Source organism: Hyperolius riggenbachi, chromosome 6 (genome assembly GCF_040937935.1).
Source record: "Hyperolius riggenbachi isolate aHypRig1 chromosome 6, aHypRig1.pri, whole genome shotgun sequence".
Taxonomy (NCBI): Eukaryota; Metazoa; Chordata; class Amphibia; order Anura; family Hyperoliidae; genus Hyperolius; species Hyperolius riggenbachi.
The window spans coordinates 292285660-292303955 of record NC_090651.1 but is presented as its reverse complement, the minus strand read 5'-3'; the positions used below and the strand labels follow the sequence as shown (position 1 = coordinate 292303955).

The following is an 18296-nucleotide window of genomic DNA, read 5'->3' as shown; positions in this document are numbered from 1 at the left end:
CCGGCCAATGTGCGAAGTGGCCGCAGCGCAGCGGCCAATGTTAGAAATGTTATGTTTATGCCGTCTCGCTGCGGCCAAATTGATGACAACTTGCTTAATTGAATTAAATATAGCCGGCGGCGATGTGAAGACGCCGGCTTTTACACTGCCTCTCTCCTCTCCCCCCCCCCCCCCCCCCCGCCTCCCATACAATAAGTAGCAGCCGGCGGGGACACGCGTGTCCCCGAGAGTCGTTCGTCGCGACAGAGGAATCCTGCCGTTCCTGCAGAGCGGGTGCTGGCAGAAGCAATGTCTGCAGCCTCCCCGCTCTGCTGCCCCTGCCGCGACGAACGACTCTCCGGCTGCATGTCCCCGCTGGCTGCTACTTATTGTATGGGAGGCGGGGAGAGGAGAGAGGTGGGGGGGGGGGGGGGGGGGGAAGGCAGTGCGAAAGCCGGCGGCTTCATCTATTACATTGCCGCCGGCTATATTTTATTAAATTAAGCAAGGTTGTCATAAAATTGGCCGCAGCGAGACGGCATAAACATAACATTTCTATCATTGGCCGCTGCGCTGCGGCCACTTCGCACATTGGCCGGCCAGAACCCGAAGTGGCTGGCCAGAACGCGAAGTGGCCGTAACATATACACTAAACTGCGTTAAGCAGAATTACGTGTGCAAAATTTTTACCACACAATGAGTAGAGCAGAATGCAGTACATTATATGCAATGCAATATGCTCTACTCATCGTGTGCAAGACTTTACGCACAGAATCCTGCTTAACGCAGCTTAGTGCATACACCCCAATAAGAGTATAAGCAAATCTATCATGTCCACCTAGTCCATCACTGCAACTTACTGTTTTATTAAAGCAACAGGGACAGCCATACTTTCCCAGGAAAAAGAAACACATATATAAGTAACTAAATACTTGTTATACTTACATAACATATGTTTTGCATTGTCCATGTTTTGATTTAAGCAAATTTTATGTAGTAAAAAAAGAGAAACCGGTTCCAGGCATTTTCCATCTTTACTGCCTCTGACTGAAGCCAATCCTGATGTCATTTCCACCCTTACTTTTCTTTTCTACTAGAAACTACACCGTCATATCTAGCTTGCTTTGTAAACACATGTGAGCACAGCATAGATCCTATTTTAGCAGCGCCTGCAGAGTGGTGAGGTGCATTTCCTTTCTCAGCTGAACTGAACACTGAACTGCTCTCAGCCAATCAGTGAGGAGCAGGAATGTGGGAGGGGAAATAACAAGCTTCCCCCTCCAGGCAATGAAACAGAAAGGAGCCAGGCTGACTAAGATAAGATTCATTACAGCAGACACATTTAGGATTATATTGGAATGCTTGCAAAGCAGGGTCAGGATGTATACTAGTTTAAAAAACAAAACGAAACAAAAAAAAATTGATTTTGTTGCCGATAATCCCACTTTAAGATATGCAGATTAAAGCTTACTAGACTGTGTAGAAACCCAAAGATCTGCTTGTGAGTATAGCACTTTGTATGGCCGAGAGGTCGTACTGATAGCGGTGGACGGGATTGGGGATTATACATCAGTAGGCCCTTAAAGGGAGTCTGAAGTGAAAATGAAAAGAAAAGCAAAAAACTAAACAAAACAGATACTTCCCTAAGGAGAGGAAAGGCTCTGGGTCCTATAGCACCTTCTCGTTTCTCTCCTCATCCCATAGTTCCCGTGTGGCTCCCCAGTTAGCAGTCTCCGACCGATTGGTGGAAGACTGCTCTCTTCCCTTTCGGGTTGGCTTCGGAAGTCTTTTGGAGCACTTGGGCTGCTAAAGACGGGCCACTGCATACTGCGCACAAATGAGCACCCTCTCTCGTGAGTGCAGAGCCGCCCGTCTTTGGGAGCACCTGGGCTCTCGAAGACTTCCGAAGCCTCTGTGGTGGGAGATTTGGAGGAGCCTGCAGGGGAACGATTGGATGAGGAGAGACACAGGAAGGCTCAGTAGGACCCTAGAGTCTTCCCTCTCCTTAGGCGAGTATCTAGTTTTTGTTTTGTTTTTTAAATAAGGCTTCAGGTTCTTTTTAATTCTAACATTTGTGTGGCCTTCAATGCAACAAGGAATTTGCATTGCACATGCCTGTAGATGCCATATACAAGAATACAATCCTGATTGCCCAGAGGCATATGACATAGCAGCAGCAGCAAATAGCCTAGGGCTACATTCAAGTGAAAAAAACTGAGCAGGCATTTATTGTATGTGTGAGATTAAGGCTGAGTACAATAACCCCTGAGTCAAACCCCTGCAGCCTCTGGACCAACTCCAGGGACCTATCCCAACACACTCCCACCCCATTATTCCCCTCCTCTTTTCCCTTACGGATACAAAGTGTACATACAGCAGGGTCTTACCTAATCCAGGCAGGCGACAGCACCGTGCTCTATGCTCCGGACTTCTCCCCATGGCGCCTCTCCTCCTCATTTCCTGCAGGCATGTATGGAGTCACCATAGCTGGAGGGGAGGGGACACACACCTTGTCCCTTACAGGCTCTGGGGGCAATTGACCCCTTTGCCTCTGTGTAAGCACCAGCCCAACAGATATAAACTGACTGATGACACCGTCCCACTCCCAGGCCAGTCTAAAGGCAGCACACCACACTACAACTCAACCACAGGCTGCAGGCCCACCTAAAAGTATAATGAAAGCCTGTCTCATTCCATCAAGAACAACGCTACACAGCGCTGAAACAAAAGCTAAGAGACTGTCTAGCAAAACTGCTATACTTCCTGACAACACTGCTTTTACTCTTAGGCCCTGAGGCTTCTTTCACGTCTAAAACGCATGGCAGGAGCCGTTCTCCGGCACACGTAAATGGCCTGCAGTGTGTCGCCATGATGTTGTGGTGTGACGCAATCAGCGGCGGTAGTTATTAATATACCCAGCGGGAAATGCCGGCTCCGGACAATTAAAAGCTCCCGGGTGTATGGAACCGCAACGCACCAAAACGCAGCGTTGGATGTGAAAGGTAAAATGAAAGTCTGTGGACTTTCATGTTACCTTGGTTCTTTGCATTAAAAATGCAGAAAATGGGCTCAGATGTGAAAGAGCCCTGATAACACTTGTAAACACAAATCATGATCACAATCACCTAGAAATTGAGATTTTGCATTTCCTTTTTTCTGCAAGGCAAAACAAGTGGTAAAAAGCAAGTAAGAAACCTAAAATCCTGAGATTTGGGACAACTTCTTTTGAGAATTTTTTTTTGCTGTGGGGCTTAAAAAAGGTCCTGCACTGGAAAATAAAGGTCAGGGTATCACTTTTGAATGGCAGTGTAGGCGAAAGATGATCATAACCAATTAATTCATGTGTTGACGGTTTCTTGGGCGTGACTATGCATAACCAAAACCGCTGTACTGCTCTTGTCATTAGTCAATGGTATAGGCCATACGGTACAGAGATGATTAGTATATAAAACACTCCAGGGACAAAAAACCTGGCAAAAATCTGCCTAAACATTCCCCTTGCAGATGCTGATTTTGCCAAGTGCCTGGCCACTATTCCCTGCAACATATTCAGTGGTAGGATTGTGCTAGGAATATAGGCAGAAGGGCAAAATCTATACATGAACTGGGGGAACTTCTTAATGCTGCACAGGGAGCATAGCGAACAGAGAAGAGGGACAGTTAAGTGGACCTACTCCCACAACGCACACTTAACATGAATCAACAGGGCAAGTGTCACTATTGCCAAATCACATTACTTGTAGCCAAAATGCCCCCTTCCCTTTCTTACTATTAATAAGAACAAAAACTCCCATAAGTCAGTTTCCTGTGAACTGCCATTACAGAGGAAGAGGAAACAAAGACTGGAGAGGGGATAAGAGCCCCATTTAGCTGCTATCATTAGGCACAGTAGAGAGGGTTGATTTATAAAAACACTTCAAGGCTCAGTACCTCAGATAAGATACTCACATCCATCCTGCAGAGCCTCTATTCTGGTTGTCTTCTTCTGACTCTGTATACAATGAATTTGGGTGAAGGTCCACTTTAGCATCACAGTGCAGCTCAATTAAAGTGTACCTGACATGTGTGACTCTATGGCAAACAACAGCTATGTCTGAGCTCCCCTCACACACCCGGTTCCACATGCCTATTGTTTCCACAGCTTTAATGCCTTTCACTTAAAGCGGACCTGAACTCAGAACTTCCTGTCTGCTCTAAAAGATAAGCAACATCCTAATAAACTTTCAAGAAAAACATTTCTTTGTTACAGCGGATACAAATCCTGCAATACATCTGCAGTGTGTCTACTTCCTGCTTTCATGAAAGCAGACATAGGGTTAACAGCCTGGGTTGGAAAATTAGCTGCCCTGCCGTGACAGTCAGCTGACTCAGCTGAGAAATCAAATTACAGTTGTGATTAGTCACAGATGAGTGGGAATTAGACGGGCTACACTCAATACATACACAGTGCATTCTCTCTGTTTTCCTTCTGTCCTGTGTTCAGGTCCACTTTAATATTCACATCTCAAAGCTGGTCATACACTATACAACGCGATTGGACAATCTTACTAATAATATCTATGGGAGCCTACAGATTGCATGTAATTAGGATGTGTAGCTTACCTAGGCTACAGTCAGATTGTAAAATGTATTGCCAGCATTACTGTCTCTTTCTGTGAAGTCCACACAGCACTGCTATACGTTCTGGTAAGGAAGCTGCATAGGCAGAGATAACTTATTAGTGTCTGAAGTAACGGTCAGGAAACAATCATCAGCACTGCAAGAAAAAAAGGATTCCTAGAAGTTCCAAAATTCAAAATGGTGGCCTCCATGACATGGCAGAAGCAGGTTCTGAGGCTCCGCCCAGGAAGCTGAGATGACATATTACTTAGGTATACATGTTACTTAGGTATGTAGAGAACATGTCTGATATGGGGTCATGTCGAAGAAAGTTTAGATTTTACAAACAGTTTGTGTTGGGAGGACTTAGATCTCTCCATGGGGGTAGATCTCTCCATGGGGGTCTGTCAGTACGCATTAAGAGACACTGCCACATGAAATGGCACATAAAGCTGCCAACAAACAATAAATATTCACAAAAGGACATTTAGCACATAACCCAAATTCCTAAGCATTATTATAATACAAAATAGCGTTTGAGTTTTTCCACCAATCAGACTACAGAGGTCACTTTGCTGATGCACTTTACAAAAATAGCTGAAGTCTGATCGGTAATCAACCCAATATTTCATATTTGAAACAGTAATACAGAACAATCAAGAAGAAAAACATCCAAATGCAGCATATTTAGTGTCCATGAGATGAAAAGGTCTCAGATGAGAGATACGCATGACAACATCCAGAGCACGACTTCATTGTATCCCAGTGTCTCCGATTGCACAGATCCCACAATGTCAGCAATTTCAATTAAGGCAAAATACTTTGTAACCAAAGTAAGCAGAGGGTATCCTAGAGTCATAAGACCACAATACTCCACGTCAGTGGGAAAGACAATACATCCACAATCTCAGATTCTCAGGTGAAAACTCATTCATCTTGGTAGGATCCTAAACATCAACGTTATGAATTTGTCATCCCTTCTGAAGTCTGTATCTGCCAGACAATGAGATGGCTCCTTTCTGTCCGTCTGTACCTTTGGTTTGTCAACAGAAGGTCTCCACATCCCTCCTCTGTGTCTCCAGTCTCATCACCTGGATGCGAAGAAAATGATAAGAATATTAAAAGGGAGGTTATGGTGCCCATTTGTTTTCATGTTTTGCATTTGTTACCAGTAGGTGGTAATACTGAGTAAAGAAAAATCAATTGGATTTTTGATTATCTGATATGACAGATGGTGGGTTCTCAATACAGAATGTAGGACATACACATAAGGTCTGGATTTTGCCAATCATGATATGGACATTAAAGGGACGGCCCTGGGACAAAAGGGGACGGCCCTGGGACAAAAGTAACAGTCCGTTGAAAGGGAAAAGTACTTGCATGAAATTGACAGCCCCTGGGACGAAAGGGACGGCCCCTGGGACGAAAGGGACGCCCCCTGGGAAAAAAATAAGAAAAAAAAGAGGACAGCCCCAGGGCAAAAAGGGACAGCCCTGGGATAAAAGTAAAGGCCCATACACACGTCTGATTTTTGCGGACGGGTCGTTTGAACGTCCCGTCATGCAGTCGTTCGCCCGCCAAATCGGGCGTGTGTACAGACTGTCGTTCACGTGATAAGACAGTCTTATCACGCGAACGACAGTCTGTACACACGCCCGATTTGGCGGGCGAACGACTGAACAACGGGACGTTCAAACGACCCGTCGTTGGCAAAAATCAGACGTGTGTATGGGCCTTTACAGTCCTGTTGAAAGGGAAAGTACTTGGATAAAAAGGAAAGCCCCTAGGGACAGCCCTGAAACAAAAAGGGACAGCCCTGGGATGAAAAGGACGGTCCTGGGACAAAAAGGGACGGTCCTGGGACAAAAAGGGACGGTCCTGGGACAAAAAGGGACGGTCCTGGGACAAAAAGGGACGGTCCTGGGACAAAAAGGGACGGTCCTGGGACAAAAAGGGACGGTCCTGGGACAAAAAGGGACGGTCCTGGGACAAAAAGGGACGGTCCTGGGACAAAAAGGGACGGTCCTGGGACAAAAAGGGACAGCCCCGGGGTAAAGGGGACAGCCCCGGGGTAAAGGGGACAGCCCCGGGGTAAAGGGGACAGCCCCGGGGTAAAGGGGACAGCCCCGGGGTAAAGGGGACAGCCCCGGGGTAAAGGGGACAGCCCCGGGGTAAAGGGGACAGCCCCGGGGTAAAGGGGACAGCCCCGGGGTAAAGGGGACAGCCCCGGGGTAAAGGGGACAGCCCCGGGGTACAGGGGACAGCCCCGGGGTAAAGGGGACAGCCCCGGGGTACAGGGGACAGCCCCGGGGTACAGGGGACAGCCCCGGGGTACAGGGGACAGCCCCGGGGTACAGGGGACAGCCCCGGGGTACAGGGGACAGCCCCGGGGTACAGGGGACAGCCCCGGGGTGAACGGGACAGCCCCGGGGTGAACGGGACAGCCCCGGGGTGAACGGGACAGCCCCGGGGTGAACGGGACAGCCCCGGGGTGAACGGGACAGCCCCGGGGTGAACGGGACAGCCCCGGGGTGAACGGGACAGCCCCGGGGTGAACGGGACAGCCCCGGGGTGAACGGGACAGCCCCGGAGTGAACGGGACAGCCCCGGAGTGAACGGGACAGCCCCGGAGTGAACGGGACAGCCCCGGAGTGAACGGGACAGCCCCGGAGTGAACGGGACAGCCCCAGGGCAATTGTGCACACAACTGAGCGAATGGGACAGCCCCAGGGCAAAAGGGACAGCCCAGAAATAAGAGTAACAGTCCTGTTGAAAGGGAAAGTACTTGGATGAAAAGGACAGCCCCTGGGACCAAAGGGACAGCCCCTGGGACCAAAGGGACAGCCCCTGGGACCAAAGGGACAGCCCCTGGGACCAAAGGGACAGCCCTCAGAAACTGATCTGTGTGCAGTTGAATTGTTAGTTAGCGAAAGTGCCGCTTCTGCCATCTCTGCAATGATGTTTACTAATGCAAAAGGGCATTTTCAGATGGCAAGACCCGCTTTACTTATTCAGTCTACCAGAGAAACTCTTGCAGCAATTTTGCTAGAAAAGTTTAGTAAGGTTTTAGTGAGGGATCAAAATCATATATCCTTAATACCCTCTATGGCCCATTTTCCACAAGAAGTCAATTAACCCACCTGAATTTGTTAGGGATGTGAAAGATATCAAAGCACCCAGAAGAAACCCATCAAACCCAGGAACATATTTAAATTCTATGCACAAAGTATCCTTGCCAAGAGGCGAGCCTAGAGACCTTAGCACTGTCAGCTGAGAAGGCTGAACTCTTAGTCATCACGTGCTGCATTTGTGCTAGTGCTTCTGTAATGCCGGATCCATAAGCGGTGTCAGGTGGCCACTGTAACCACACTCAATGTGCGCACAATTCTTGCTGGAGTCGGACTTTGTTGTCCACCTCCCCAAGATGAATCTAAGGTGTGTACATAGCTTTAGAGGTAATGTACATGGACCTTTGACTTCAATTTACATTCAGTTTGACATCAGAAATGTGTTTACAGCACTGGAGACACATGAGATGTATACGTGAGGGCATAGGGGAAAATGAGTGGACAATCACAGATGCAGTCCCTGCAGGAGAGAGGAGGAGAGAGGAGGAGAACTACAGAACTCTGCAACCACGCACTATATGTGACTGTATGTCCACTCACATCCATGGAGGAGGGCAGGTGGAAGGGGTCATTGCTCACATGACTCTAGGGCTGGGGGGCTCATCAAAGTCCTCCTATGGAGCCTCTAATATGCAGATACGCCACTGCACAGGGGAAGGCATGGCAGCCATCAGTGACATTCTTTGTAAAACTTTACTAGGAAATATTTATTAGACTATTTTTATACTTACTCCCCCCAAAATAGGGTTTACAAATAAACATCTTACTTCCTACACATGGTACATACCAATCTTGAAGTTAATATACCCTTCTCCTCCGCTCATCACTAACATAGTGGAATTTCCTGCAGGCTCACTGCCACCTCCTGGCAATGAAGGGTTGATGCAACCTGTAAGAGTAAAAGTGTTTTTCAGAATAACTCATAACACAATGCAGGCATTACAAAACTAATCCACCAGTACTGGGGGAGTAACTGGCAAGGAAAATACAGATTGTAAAAATAAAATAGGAGAAACCTACAACCAAAGTGTTGATCACACAGCAGCATGAATTTTAAGAAATGCAGTTAAAGAGGAACTTAAAGGGAAAAAAATAAATCTATACATTCCAAAGTGCGAAGTTAAAAAAATACAATAGATAAATGATCGATATTCGCTGTGCAAATTGTTTATATTGTTTGATCCACAATCAGCCTGCACATAATCATCTTTACTACTGGCAGACATGGAAAAAAACAGACCGCTCCCACTGCCATTATCTATAACCACACCCACTAACAATGTAATAGGCTGAAAGGTTGTTGCACAGTATTCCATTTACACATTTTTAGTGCTCCCAAGCTTTATTCACAAGATCGGCCTACAATATAGAGTATGGGCACCCTTAGAGATAGCATAGTATATCCTTTATAAGCACACTGATAACCACAGATTATATTAGTCCTCTGTTGCCTGGGAACAAATACATGTGACTACTATTTTTGCCAAGAAATTCATCTACTAAAAAGCCTAATTTTAAAAGGTGAGAGGACCATAGCAAATCTGCCAAAGGTAGGCTATGCATGGGTGCCTTTTCTCTAAATTCTCGAGGATTGCTTTAAAATATAAAGAGAAGGTTTAGTAATATAGCTACAGCAGAAAGAATGAATGTTGTGTCATGTTGTCACTTCATCTTCCTCCTGCTTTTTGGGAAGATGAATTCCATGACAAGACCACACTATACATGAGCATAAAGTGAAACTCTGCTGTTGCTTAGTGATGTGCGTGATCCACAACAGGACACAGAGGAGCAGCTGTGGTGACAATCATCCTGTCTTGCCTTCTCTGTCAGCATTGCAGCACTCATGGCTACTTGACGTCAGCAGCTAATCGTATTTCCACCGTGTGAGACTGCTTTCTTCATTCTGTCATCAGGATATTGTATCTATGTTTTATCCGCCAGCAAATTTCAATATAACAAGCACAACATCATGGTGGTTCATTAGCACTGCAAGATTTGTACACAGTTATTATTTAAAGGGCAAGAGGGATTTTTCCAAAACTGAAACTCACGAAAAAACAAACAAATATATACAGTGTATAAGTAGATAAATACTTGTTCTACTTAAATAACATATGTATTGTACAGTCCACATTTTGATTTCAGTGAATGTTAAATAGTAAATAAAGAGAAAATGTCCATCTTGCCTCTGATTGAAGCCAATCCTGATGTCATTTCCTCCTTTAGTCTTTTTCTCCCCTGACTGAAATGGTGTATGCATTGCCAGCCCTCCTCCCCCCTGAACTCTGTACTAAAACTGCACTGTCATATCTAGCTTGCTTTATAATCACATAGGAGCACATCATAGATGGTATTTCAGCATCTTTTGCAGATGGTGTCACAGAGCCCCTGGTGGCCAGACCGCAAATTGCCTTCCAATCGGTTTCAGCACACAGACCATGCAAGCTGTGGTCGCGATCCGTGAGAAGAAACCGACAGAATTTGGGCAGCAGCCCGACCAGAAGGGAGCCTGTGAGGTACGGTAATTACAACTTACAAACTATTTCAGGGTATAATTGCCACCACTTCTGCTTTCCTGGGCCAGAAGCACCCACTGACTAGCTATTTCTAGACCTGCAAATAAACGGTTAAACACACTCTATTCTGTCTAGCTAGCAACGAAAGTAGCGTCTCCTCAAAAGTCTGGGTTCAGTTTCTGTGTATAGCTGAATAATAGGGTAGCTTAATAAACAAAGGACGTTTGAACGTATTTTATTAAATATGAAATATGAACAATTAATATATACAGAAAATTATTAAAATCAACAATTATTGAGACATGAGATAACACAGTATAAAATAAAAGGGAGAAAACACGGATCCTTAAAGTTCATGGAGAGATGTCCTTCTGGGAAAATCTGAGCACATGGAAAATGTGCTTTGTTTCAGTCCAGGAGAAAAGTCCAGACAAGATGGCCGCCACTTGTTCCTCAAAGTGGCAGCAGCTCTCATGAAGGTGGAAAATCGAGGAATGAGGGAGGAGTCCCTCACAGACACTTTTAAACAATGTACATCTTTGGGTGGAGTCTCAAGTACAGCCCAGGGGTTGGACAGGGGCGGTTAGCTCCCTGGATGGGTTCCCCATGCCCACCAAATATGACATTTGTCATATCTCGGCATACGCTTTCCGCACACACATGACCATCACATATTCATATACCTCAGAATATGCCAGTTCAGATTATACCAAACTTGATTAGGGTAGAGGATTCAGTTCCTGAGAAGTTTAATAACTGGGTTGTAGGGGCCCCCGGGCCCCTCTCGACTGGTATCAAGAGATTCAGCAGGACCCTACGGATCCAATGATACCGCTCTCATAACTACCCTATCTATGGTATTTTGTAAATAGGCAAAAAAAATCATATAATACCTGCATCTGCCCTTAGCAGTGCCAGTCAGTCTGTGGGAAGCAGGTTTTGAACGGGCCTCCTGCTGTGAGTAGCTTCCTAGCTCTCCCGGTATGAAAAGAGCTCACCAAATGGTGGGCAATTGACATCTGCCTGAGGTAATTAAAAAGTAAACATTCCCTTGGACACAAGCATGGCCCAAGCTAATTAACACCTCCCCCCAGCCTTCTACAGGAATTCTTTCAGCTAAGACCAAACCTCCCAATTGTTCCTAGAGCAGAGGGAGATTACATATCACATCTTGGTTTAACGATTTGTGTCGCGCACCGACCGCGGTTGTGTCATGGCCGATTGGACGTCGCCTGGCATCACAGATGGGTGAGGTGTATATCCCATCTCAGCCTTGTGTCACACCCTCAGCCAATCAGTGAGGAGCAGGAATGTGGGAGGGGAGATAACAAGCTTCCCTCTCCCCGGCAATGTACCAGAAAAGAGCCAGGCTGACTGACATAATTCATTGCAGCAGAAACATTTATGATTATATCGGAATGCTTGCAATGCAGAGTCAGAATGTAGACTACATAATACACACAGAGCAGTGGGTAAATGGTATTTCATTTTATGACTGACAATACCGCTTTAAAAGTTTAACCTTTTGCGGACCACGGACGTTGAATCAACGTCCAGCAGGTTGTGCTACCGTTCAACGATTCAACGTTCGCGCTAACAAACTGTACCGACGCGATCGTGCGCACAGGAGAGGGGAGATTAAGCTGTCATATGACAGCTGGCATCTCCCCTCAGTGATCAGCAGCCATCGCGTATGGCTGCTGATCACGTGATCACTACGATCGCCATCGGATCGTAGTGATCACTTTACAGCTGCGGCGGTAGGGGGGAAAAGAAGAGGATCCACTCACCTCTGTGCCATTCCAGTGACGATCGGCGCCCCCCTCTGCTCTGGCCGGAATCTCTGCTCCGTCTGACGTCAGCGCCGGGTCCCGGTTTGATGACGTCATCAAGCCGCGACCCGGACCTGAGCGTCATTTGGAGCGGAGATACCGGCTGGAGAAAAGGTGGCTACTGCGGCTCATCGCTGAAGTCTGGAAGGTGATTGATGGCTGCCAGCTACAAGGGGGACACCTGCCTCCATGGGGGACACCATGCCCAGCCAGCCACAGACGGGATCCGGCTGCCCGACCCCCCCAAACGCGCGCCCTCCTGAAGTGGTTAACTTCCCTACCATGATAATAAAAATACAAATAGTCATCTCTGAAAATCTACACACATAGCAAGGATTTCAACAAATATTGTGGTTATCAAATGGAAAGAATGGAAGAGCTGTTAATACAATGAGAGCATCTGTGGTGTATGTAGTAATAACACAATAGATTCTGTTGTACTCAGGGTAAATCTGGACATTTGACCTTGGATCACAATATTCTGCCCTACACACCAGGCTGCATCTCCTAAAAATCCATCTGACCAATACTCGAGGTCGTAATTTTTAGCAAATAATGGACACCTCACCTGGAACACATGCAAAGAACTTCACAGCATCCCGGTGACCGTGGAATGAGATCTGGGCATATTCCATTGAACAGTAGGACGCTCTCTGGGAAAACTGATCTTGGGTGCTTGTTTCTTTATCACTTGTTTGTTCTGAGCGGGAATCCATTTCTGAAGGAAAACACAGTCCAGTGATAGAAAATATTGCAGTCTGAAGAGTGTTATGTTTTAGAAATGTATCTTAAAAAAAACCCTCACCTTTACAGAAAGGAATGCTGACAATGACACCACAGGCAGTCCCAATCCAAAGACGACCAGAGAATACTGACAGTGCTGATACTTGTGTCATGGACATACCAAAGCTGCTGGCACCTGCACAGAATACAACATACATGCTGATTATTCCTCCAGTTCTGTTTTAAGGGAAAATGTTGATGAGCTGCAGAAGTGAGAGAAATTGTGCGTTTTACTTCTGTGTCGTAGTGGTTAGCGCTTTAGCCTTGCAGTGCTGGGTCCCCGGTTCGAATCCCAGCCAAGTCAACATATGCAAGGAGTTTATACAGTGGGTTGCAAACGTATTCGGCCCCCTTGAAGTTTTCCACATTTTGTCACATTACTGCCACAAACATGCATCAATTTTATTGGAATTCCCTGTGAAAGACCAATACAAAGTGGTGTACATGTGAGAAGTGGAACGAAACTCATACATGATTCCAAATATTTTTTTACAAATAAATAACTGCAAAGTGGGGTGTGCGTAATTATTCGGCCTCCTGAGTCAATACTTTGTAGAACCACCTTTTGCTGCAATTACAGCTGCCAGTCTTTTAGGGAATGTCTCTACCAGCTTTGCACATCTAGAGACTGAAATCCTTGCCCATTCTTCTTTGCAAAAAAGCTCCAGCTCAGTCAGATTGGATGGACAGCAGTTTTCAGATCTGGCCACAGATTCTCGATTGGATTTACATCCGGACTTTGACTGGACCATTCTAATACATAGATATGTTTTGTTTTAAACCATTCCATTGTTGCCCTGGCTTTATGTTTAGGGTCATTGTCCTGCTAGAAAGTGAACCTCCGCCCCAGTCTCAAGTCTTTTGCAGTCTCCAAGAGGTTTTCTTCCAAGTTTGCCCTGTATTTGGCTCCATCCATCTTCCCATCAACTCTGACCAGCTTCCCTGGCCCTGCTGAAGAGATGCACCCCCCGAGCATGATACTGCCACCACCATATTTGACAGTGGGGATGGTGTGTTCAGAGTGATGTGCAGTGTTAGTTTTCTGCCACACATAGCGTTTTGCATTTTGGCCAAAAAGTTCCATTTTAGTCTCATCTGACCAGAGCACTTTCTTCCACATGTTTGCTGTGACCCCCACATGGCTTGTGGCAAACTGCAAACAGGACTTCTTATGCTTTCTGTTAACAATGGCTTTCTTCTTGCCACTCTTCCATAAAGGCCAACTTTGTACAGTGCATGACTAATAGTTGTCCTATGGACAGAGTCTCCCACCTGAGCTGTAGATCTCTGCAGCTCGTCCAGAGTCACCATGGGCCTCTTGACTGCATTTCTGATCAGCGCTCTCCTTGTTCGGCCTGTGAGTTTAGGTGGACAGCCTTGTCTTGGTAGGTTTACAGTTGTGCCATACTCCTTCCATTTCTGAATGATCGCTTGAACAGTGCTCCGTGGGATGTTCAAGGCTTTGGAAATCTTTTTGTAGCCTAAGCCTGCTTTAAATTTCTCAATAACTTGATCCCTGACCTGTCTTGTGTGTTCTTTGGACTTCACGGTGTTGTTGCTCCCAATATTCTCTTAGACAACCTCTGAGGCCCTCAAAGAGCAGCTGTATTTGTACTGACATTAGATTACACACAGGTGCACTCTATTTAGTAATTAGCACTCATCAGGCAATGTCTATAGGCAACTGACTGGACTCAGATCAAAGGGGGCCGAATAATTATGCACACCCCACTTTGCAGTTATTAATTTGTAAAAAATGTTTGGAATCATGTAAGATTTTCGTTCCACTTCTCATGTGTACACCACTTTGTGTTGGTCTTTCATGTGGAATTCCAATAAAATAGATTCCGGTTTGTGGCAGTAATATGACAAAATGTGGAAAACTTCAAGGGGGCCGAATACTTTTGCAACCCACTGTATGTTCTCCCAGTGTCTGCGTGTTTCCTCCGGGCACTCCGGTTTCCTCCCACATCCCAAAAACATACAGATAAGTTAATTGGCTTCCCCTAAATTGTCCCTAGACTATGATACATGCACTACACAATACACACAGACATATATGACTATGGTAGGGACAAGATTGTGACCCCCTCTGAGGGACAGTTAGTGACAAGGCAATATATACTCTTTACAGCGCTGTGTAATATGTCGGCGCTATATAAATACTTAAATAAATAAATAGTTGTGCTATGTTTGAGCCATTAAGATGTAAGCCAGAATTAAACCTTGTATAAAACTTATTTTATTTTTCGTCTCAGGTACACTTTAAATTTTAAAGTGTACCTGAGACGAAAAATAAAATAAGTTTTATACATACCTGAGGCTTCCTTTAGCCCCTTCATGCTGATCCAACCCATGCCATCCTCTGTGGCCGTCTCGTTCTTCTGCAATCTAGCCTGGTAATTCGGCACAGGCGCAGTATGGTCACGCGCGCTCCCTTATCGTGCTCCTGTGGCTGGGAGCATTGTGCACCTGCACGGTAATACTGCACTGGCGCAGAACTCTTGGCGACGGGAGTGTGAAGGGGCGCACACTGCCGGGTACACGTAGTATGCCCCAACTCCCGAAGTTACCAGGCCAGATTGCGGAGGAACGAGGAGGCGGAGGAAGACGACATGGGATGGATCAGAGTGGAGAGGGCTATAGGAAGCCCCGGGTATGCAAAACTTCTTTTATACTTTGTCTCCAGTTTACTTTAAGCATAAGAAATGTAATGAAATTCTGACATTTGTCCCTCCAGAGATAGAAAACAAAACTGCATAGATTACCTTATTACTGATGCTTCAGTGATGTGATCAATGCAGTTCAGTTGTCTACCTTTCCATTCTGACTTACTACAAAATGTATTTAGCTGCCTCTATATTCGAATACTTTACTTCTGAATATTATTTCACCTGCTAACAGCTCCCACAGACAGGAGTGTGTGAGCAGAAGAAATAATCAGTTCAGTTACACAAAACGGCTTCTCTGAGGAGAGAGAAAAAAGGGAGATGACAGTTAGGTCGGACCATGTGGTTCAGGTGAACACCACATTGGCTGCACAAGCTCTATGGAGAAATGTATGCTGTCCCTATTACACAACTGATAATTGGGATATTAGAACAAAGGTAGTTGGGAAAAATGGGCGCCAGGGAAACTTGGGTGCAAGGAAATTGGCAATAGTGGAATATTTTTAATTTACAGATATTCTATTTACAGTATTAATTTTTGATAGTAAAATATCGGTAAATGTTACTGATATTTTACTACAGCTAAACCTAACTCTACTCTCACAGAACCCTCCTTCCTGATGCCTAACCTTGACCGTCCCACCTCGCACAAACCTCCCTCCTCACAACCAAACTTACCCTTCCCCCACACAAACCTCCTTCCTAATGCCTAAAAACACGCACACACACACCTTGATGTCTAACCTTAAGGCCTCTTGCACACTGCAAGCAAATCAGATTCAGATTCAGATTTTTAATCTGTTTTTACATCCGATTCCGATTCAGATTTTTAATCTTAACTGCATGCTGCGTTTTTTGATCCGTTTTTCTGTTGAATGTATTCAAGGAAAATCGGAAACGGAATCGGAATCGGAAACGGAATCGGAATCGGAATCGGAAAACGGATTTGCAGTGTGCAGGGAGCCTAAAGCAGACCTGACTCAAAACTTCCTTTGCTCTAAAGGATAAGCAATCGCATAATAATCTTTAAAGAAAAGCATTTCTTTGTTGATACAAATGTTCTACTTCCTGTTTTCATGGAGGCAGACATATTGTTAACATCCTGTGCTTCTAAATGAGCTTACATTATGTGGCAGTCAGCTGACACACAGGGAAGAAATCAAATTACAACTTGTGATAAGACACAGACAAGGGGGAATTAGACAGGCTAAACTCTCTAAATACACACAGAGTGCATTTTTCTAGGTTTTCCTTCTGTACTCTGCAAGAGTTCAGGTGCAAGAGTTCAGGTCCACTTAAAGCCCCCCCCCCCCATCTGACAGAGGCGCTCAGCTTTGATGTTACTAGCAGATGCTTTTTACTCCTATCTGTATTGCCTGTGAACCGCGTTGCACTTTATTTTGGGTACCCAATAAACGTTTTTGACTGAAAATCTACAGTCGTGTGTTCTGCTTGGAGGAGGTAAGTCCACCACTGCCTTATCTATGACCAAATTGTTTTTTAAGCTCATGTAGTCCCTTTTATCCTTTTGGCGCCTCTTATCTTATTGCTACATTGAGTCCACCCTAGGTGGAGGGTTGTACCCACTTCCTTCTACTACTACAGAGAGCCACTTCTTAATCCTGAGTGGGGTCAGAACAATCTCCCCACCTGCCTTGACAGTGGTTGCCTAATGGTATAAATCTTCCATTGCCAGTACCGGTACATACTACACTATATTGGGCTCTTGGTGTTCTCTTCTTCTCATTCACAAAACAGGACTGTGTTCAACCCAGTGGGTGGAGTAGCTCAGGGAAAACTCTTTTGCATAGATTTTGCATAGATAACAACTGAAGTTATTTTTTAACTCTTCCTGTACTGTATAACACCACAAGTCTCTCTTCTTAGCTACTAATGTTCTACTTCTTATCTGTCCTACACATACAGGTCATTATATTTTAAGTTTATTTTCGGTTCAGATTTGCTTTTAACCAGCCTGGCGGTATGGACGAGCTCAGCTCGTCTATCACCGCCGGAGGCTGCCGCTCAGGCCCTGCTTGGCCGATTTGCATGAAATAAAGAGCAGCACACGCAGCCGGCACTTTGCCAGCCGCGTGTGCTGCCTGATCGCCGCCGCTCTGCGGCGATCCGCCGCGAGTAGCGGCGAAAGAGGGTCCCCCCAGCCGCCTGAGCCCAGTGTAGCCGGAACAAAAAGTTCCGGCCAGCGCTAAGGGCTGGATCGGAGGCGGCTGACGTCAGGACGTCGGCTGACGTCATTGCGGCCTTCCTTGTTTATTCTGGGCGCCGGAGGCGATCGGAAGAACGCCTCCGGAGCGCCCTCTAGTGGGCTTTCATGCAGCCAACTTTCAGTTGGCTGCATGAAATATTTTTTTTTTTTATTAAAAAAAAACCCTCCCGCAGCCTCCCTGGCGATCTTATCAGAACGCCAGGGTGGTTAAAGGAGGTCAGTAATGGCACCCTCCATATTTCTCTCACTTCAGGCTCCCTATAAAAGGTATGGTTGGTGTGTATAAGTAATAACTTTACCCAGCATCCTCTGAATGAAAGGCTCCAGTTCCAGTTCTTGTAAGGGTTGTCCCGTCTTGGCATGGAACAATCGCAGAATGGAATCCAGCCGTACAGAGACCCACACTCCATCTCCTGCCACTGCTAGATGCCGAACCTGACTTTCAGTGCGAGGCGTGGCTTCAAACCATTGCTGAAAGAACCAAACACCAGCAAATCCATTTTATGTGTTATCACTGGGATAGCTGAATTCACAGAAGCAACACATCCTCATTTTTCAGATCA

General features: G+C 45.8%; 1 protein-coding gene across 1 annotated transcript in view; it reads right to left on the bottom strand.

Moving 5' to 3' along the window:
- Positions 1-571: 571 nt before the first annotated feature.
- The window catches only part of LOC137521598 (C-Jun-amino-terminal kinase-interacting protein 4-like), a 168435-nt gene continuing 150710 nt past the window's right edge, over positions 572-18296 (bottom strand). The window contains exons 23-27 of the mRNA XM_068241061.1: positions 18033-18204; positions 12860-12973; positions 12623-12772; positions 8494-8595; positions 572-5669 (exon numbers count right to left, since the gene is read on the bottom strand). Coding sequence (XP_068097162.1) covers positions 5539-5669; positions 8494-8595; positions 12623-12772; positions 12860-12973; positions 18033-18204 — 669 coding nt within the window. The 3' untranslated portion in view covers positions 572-5538. The remainder of the gene's footprint in view (positions 5670-8493; positions 8596-12622; positions 12773-12859; positions 12974-18032; positions 18205-18296) is intronic.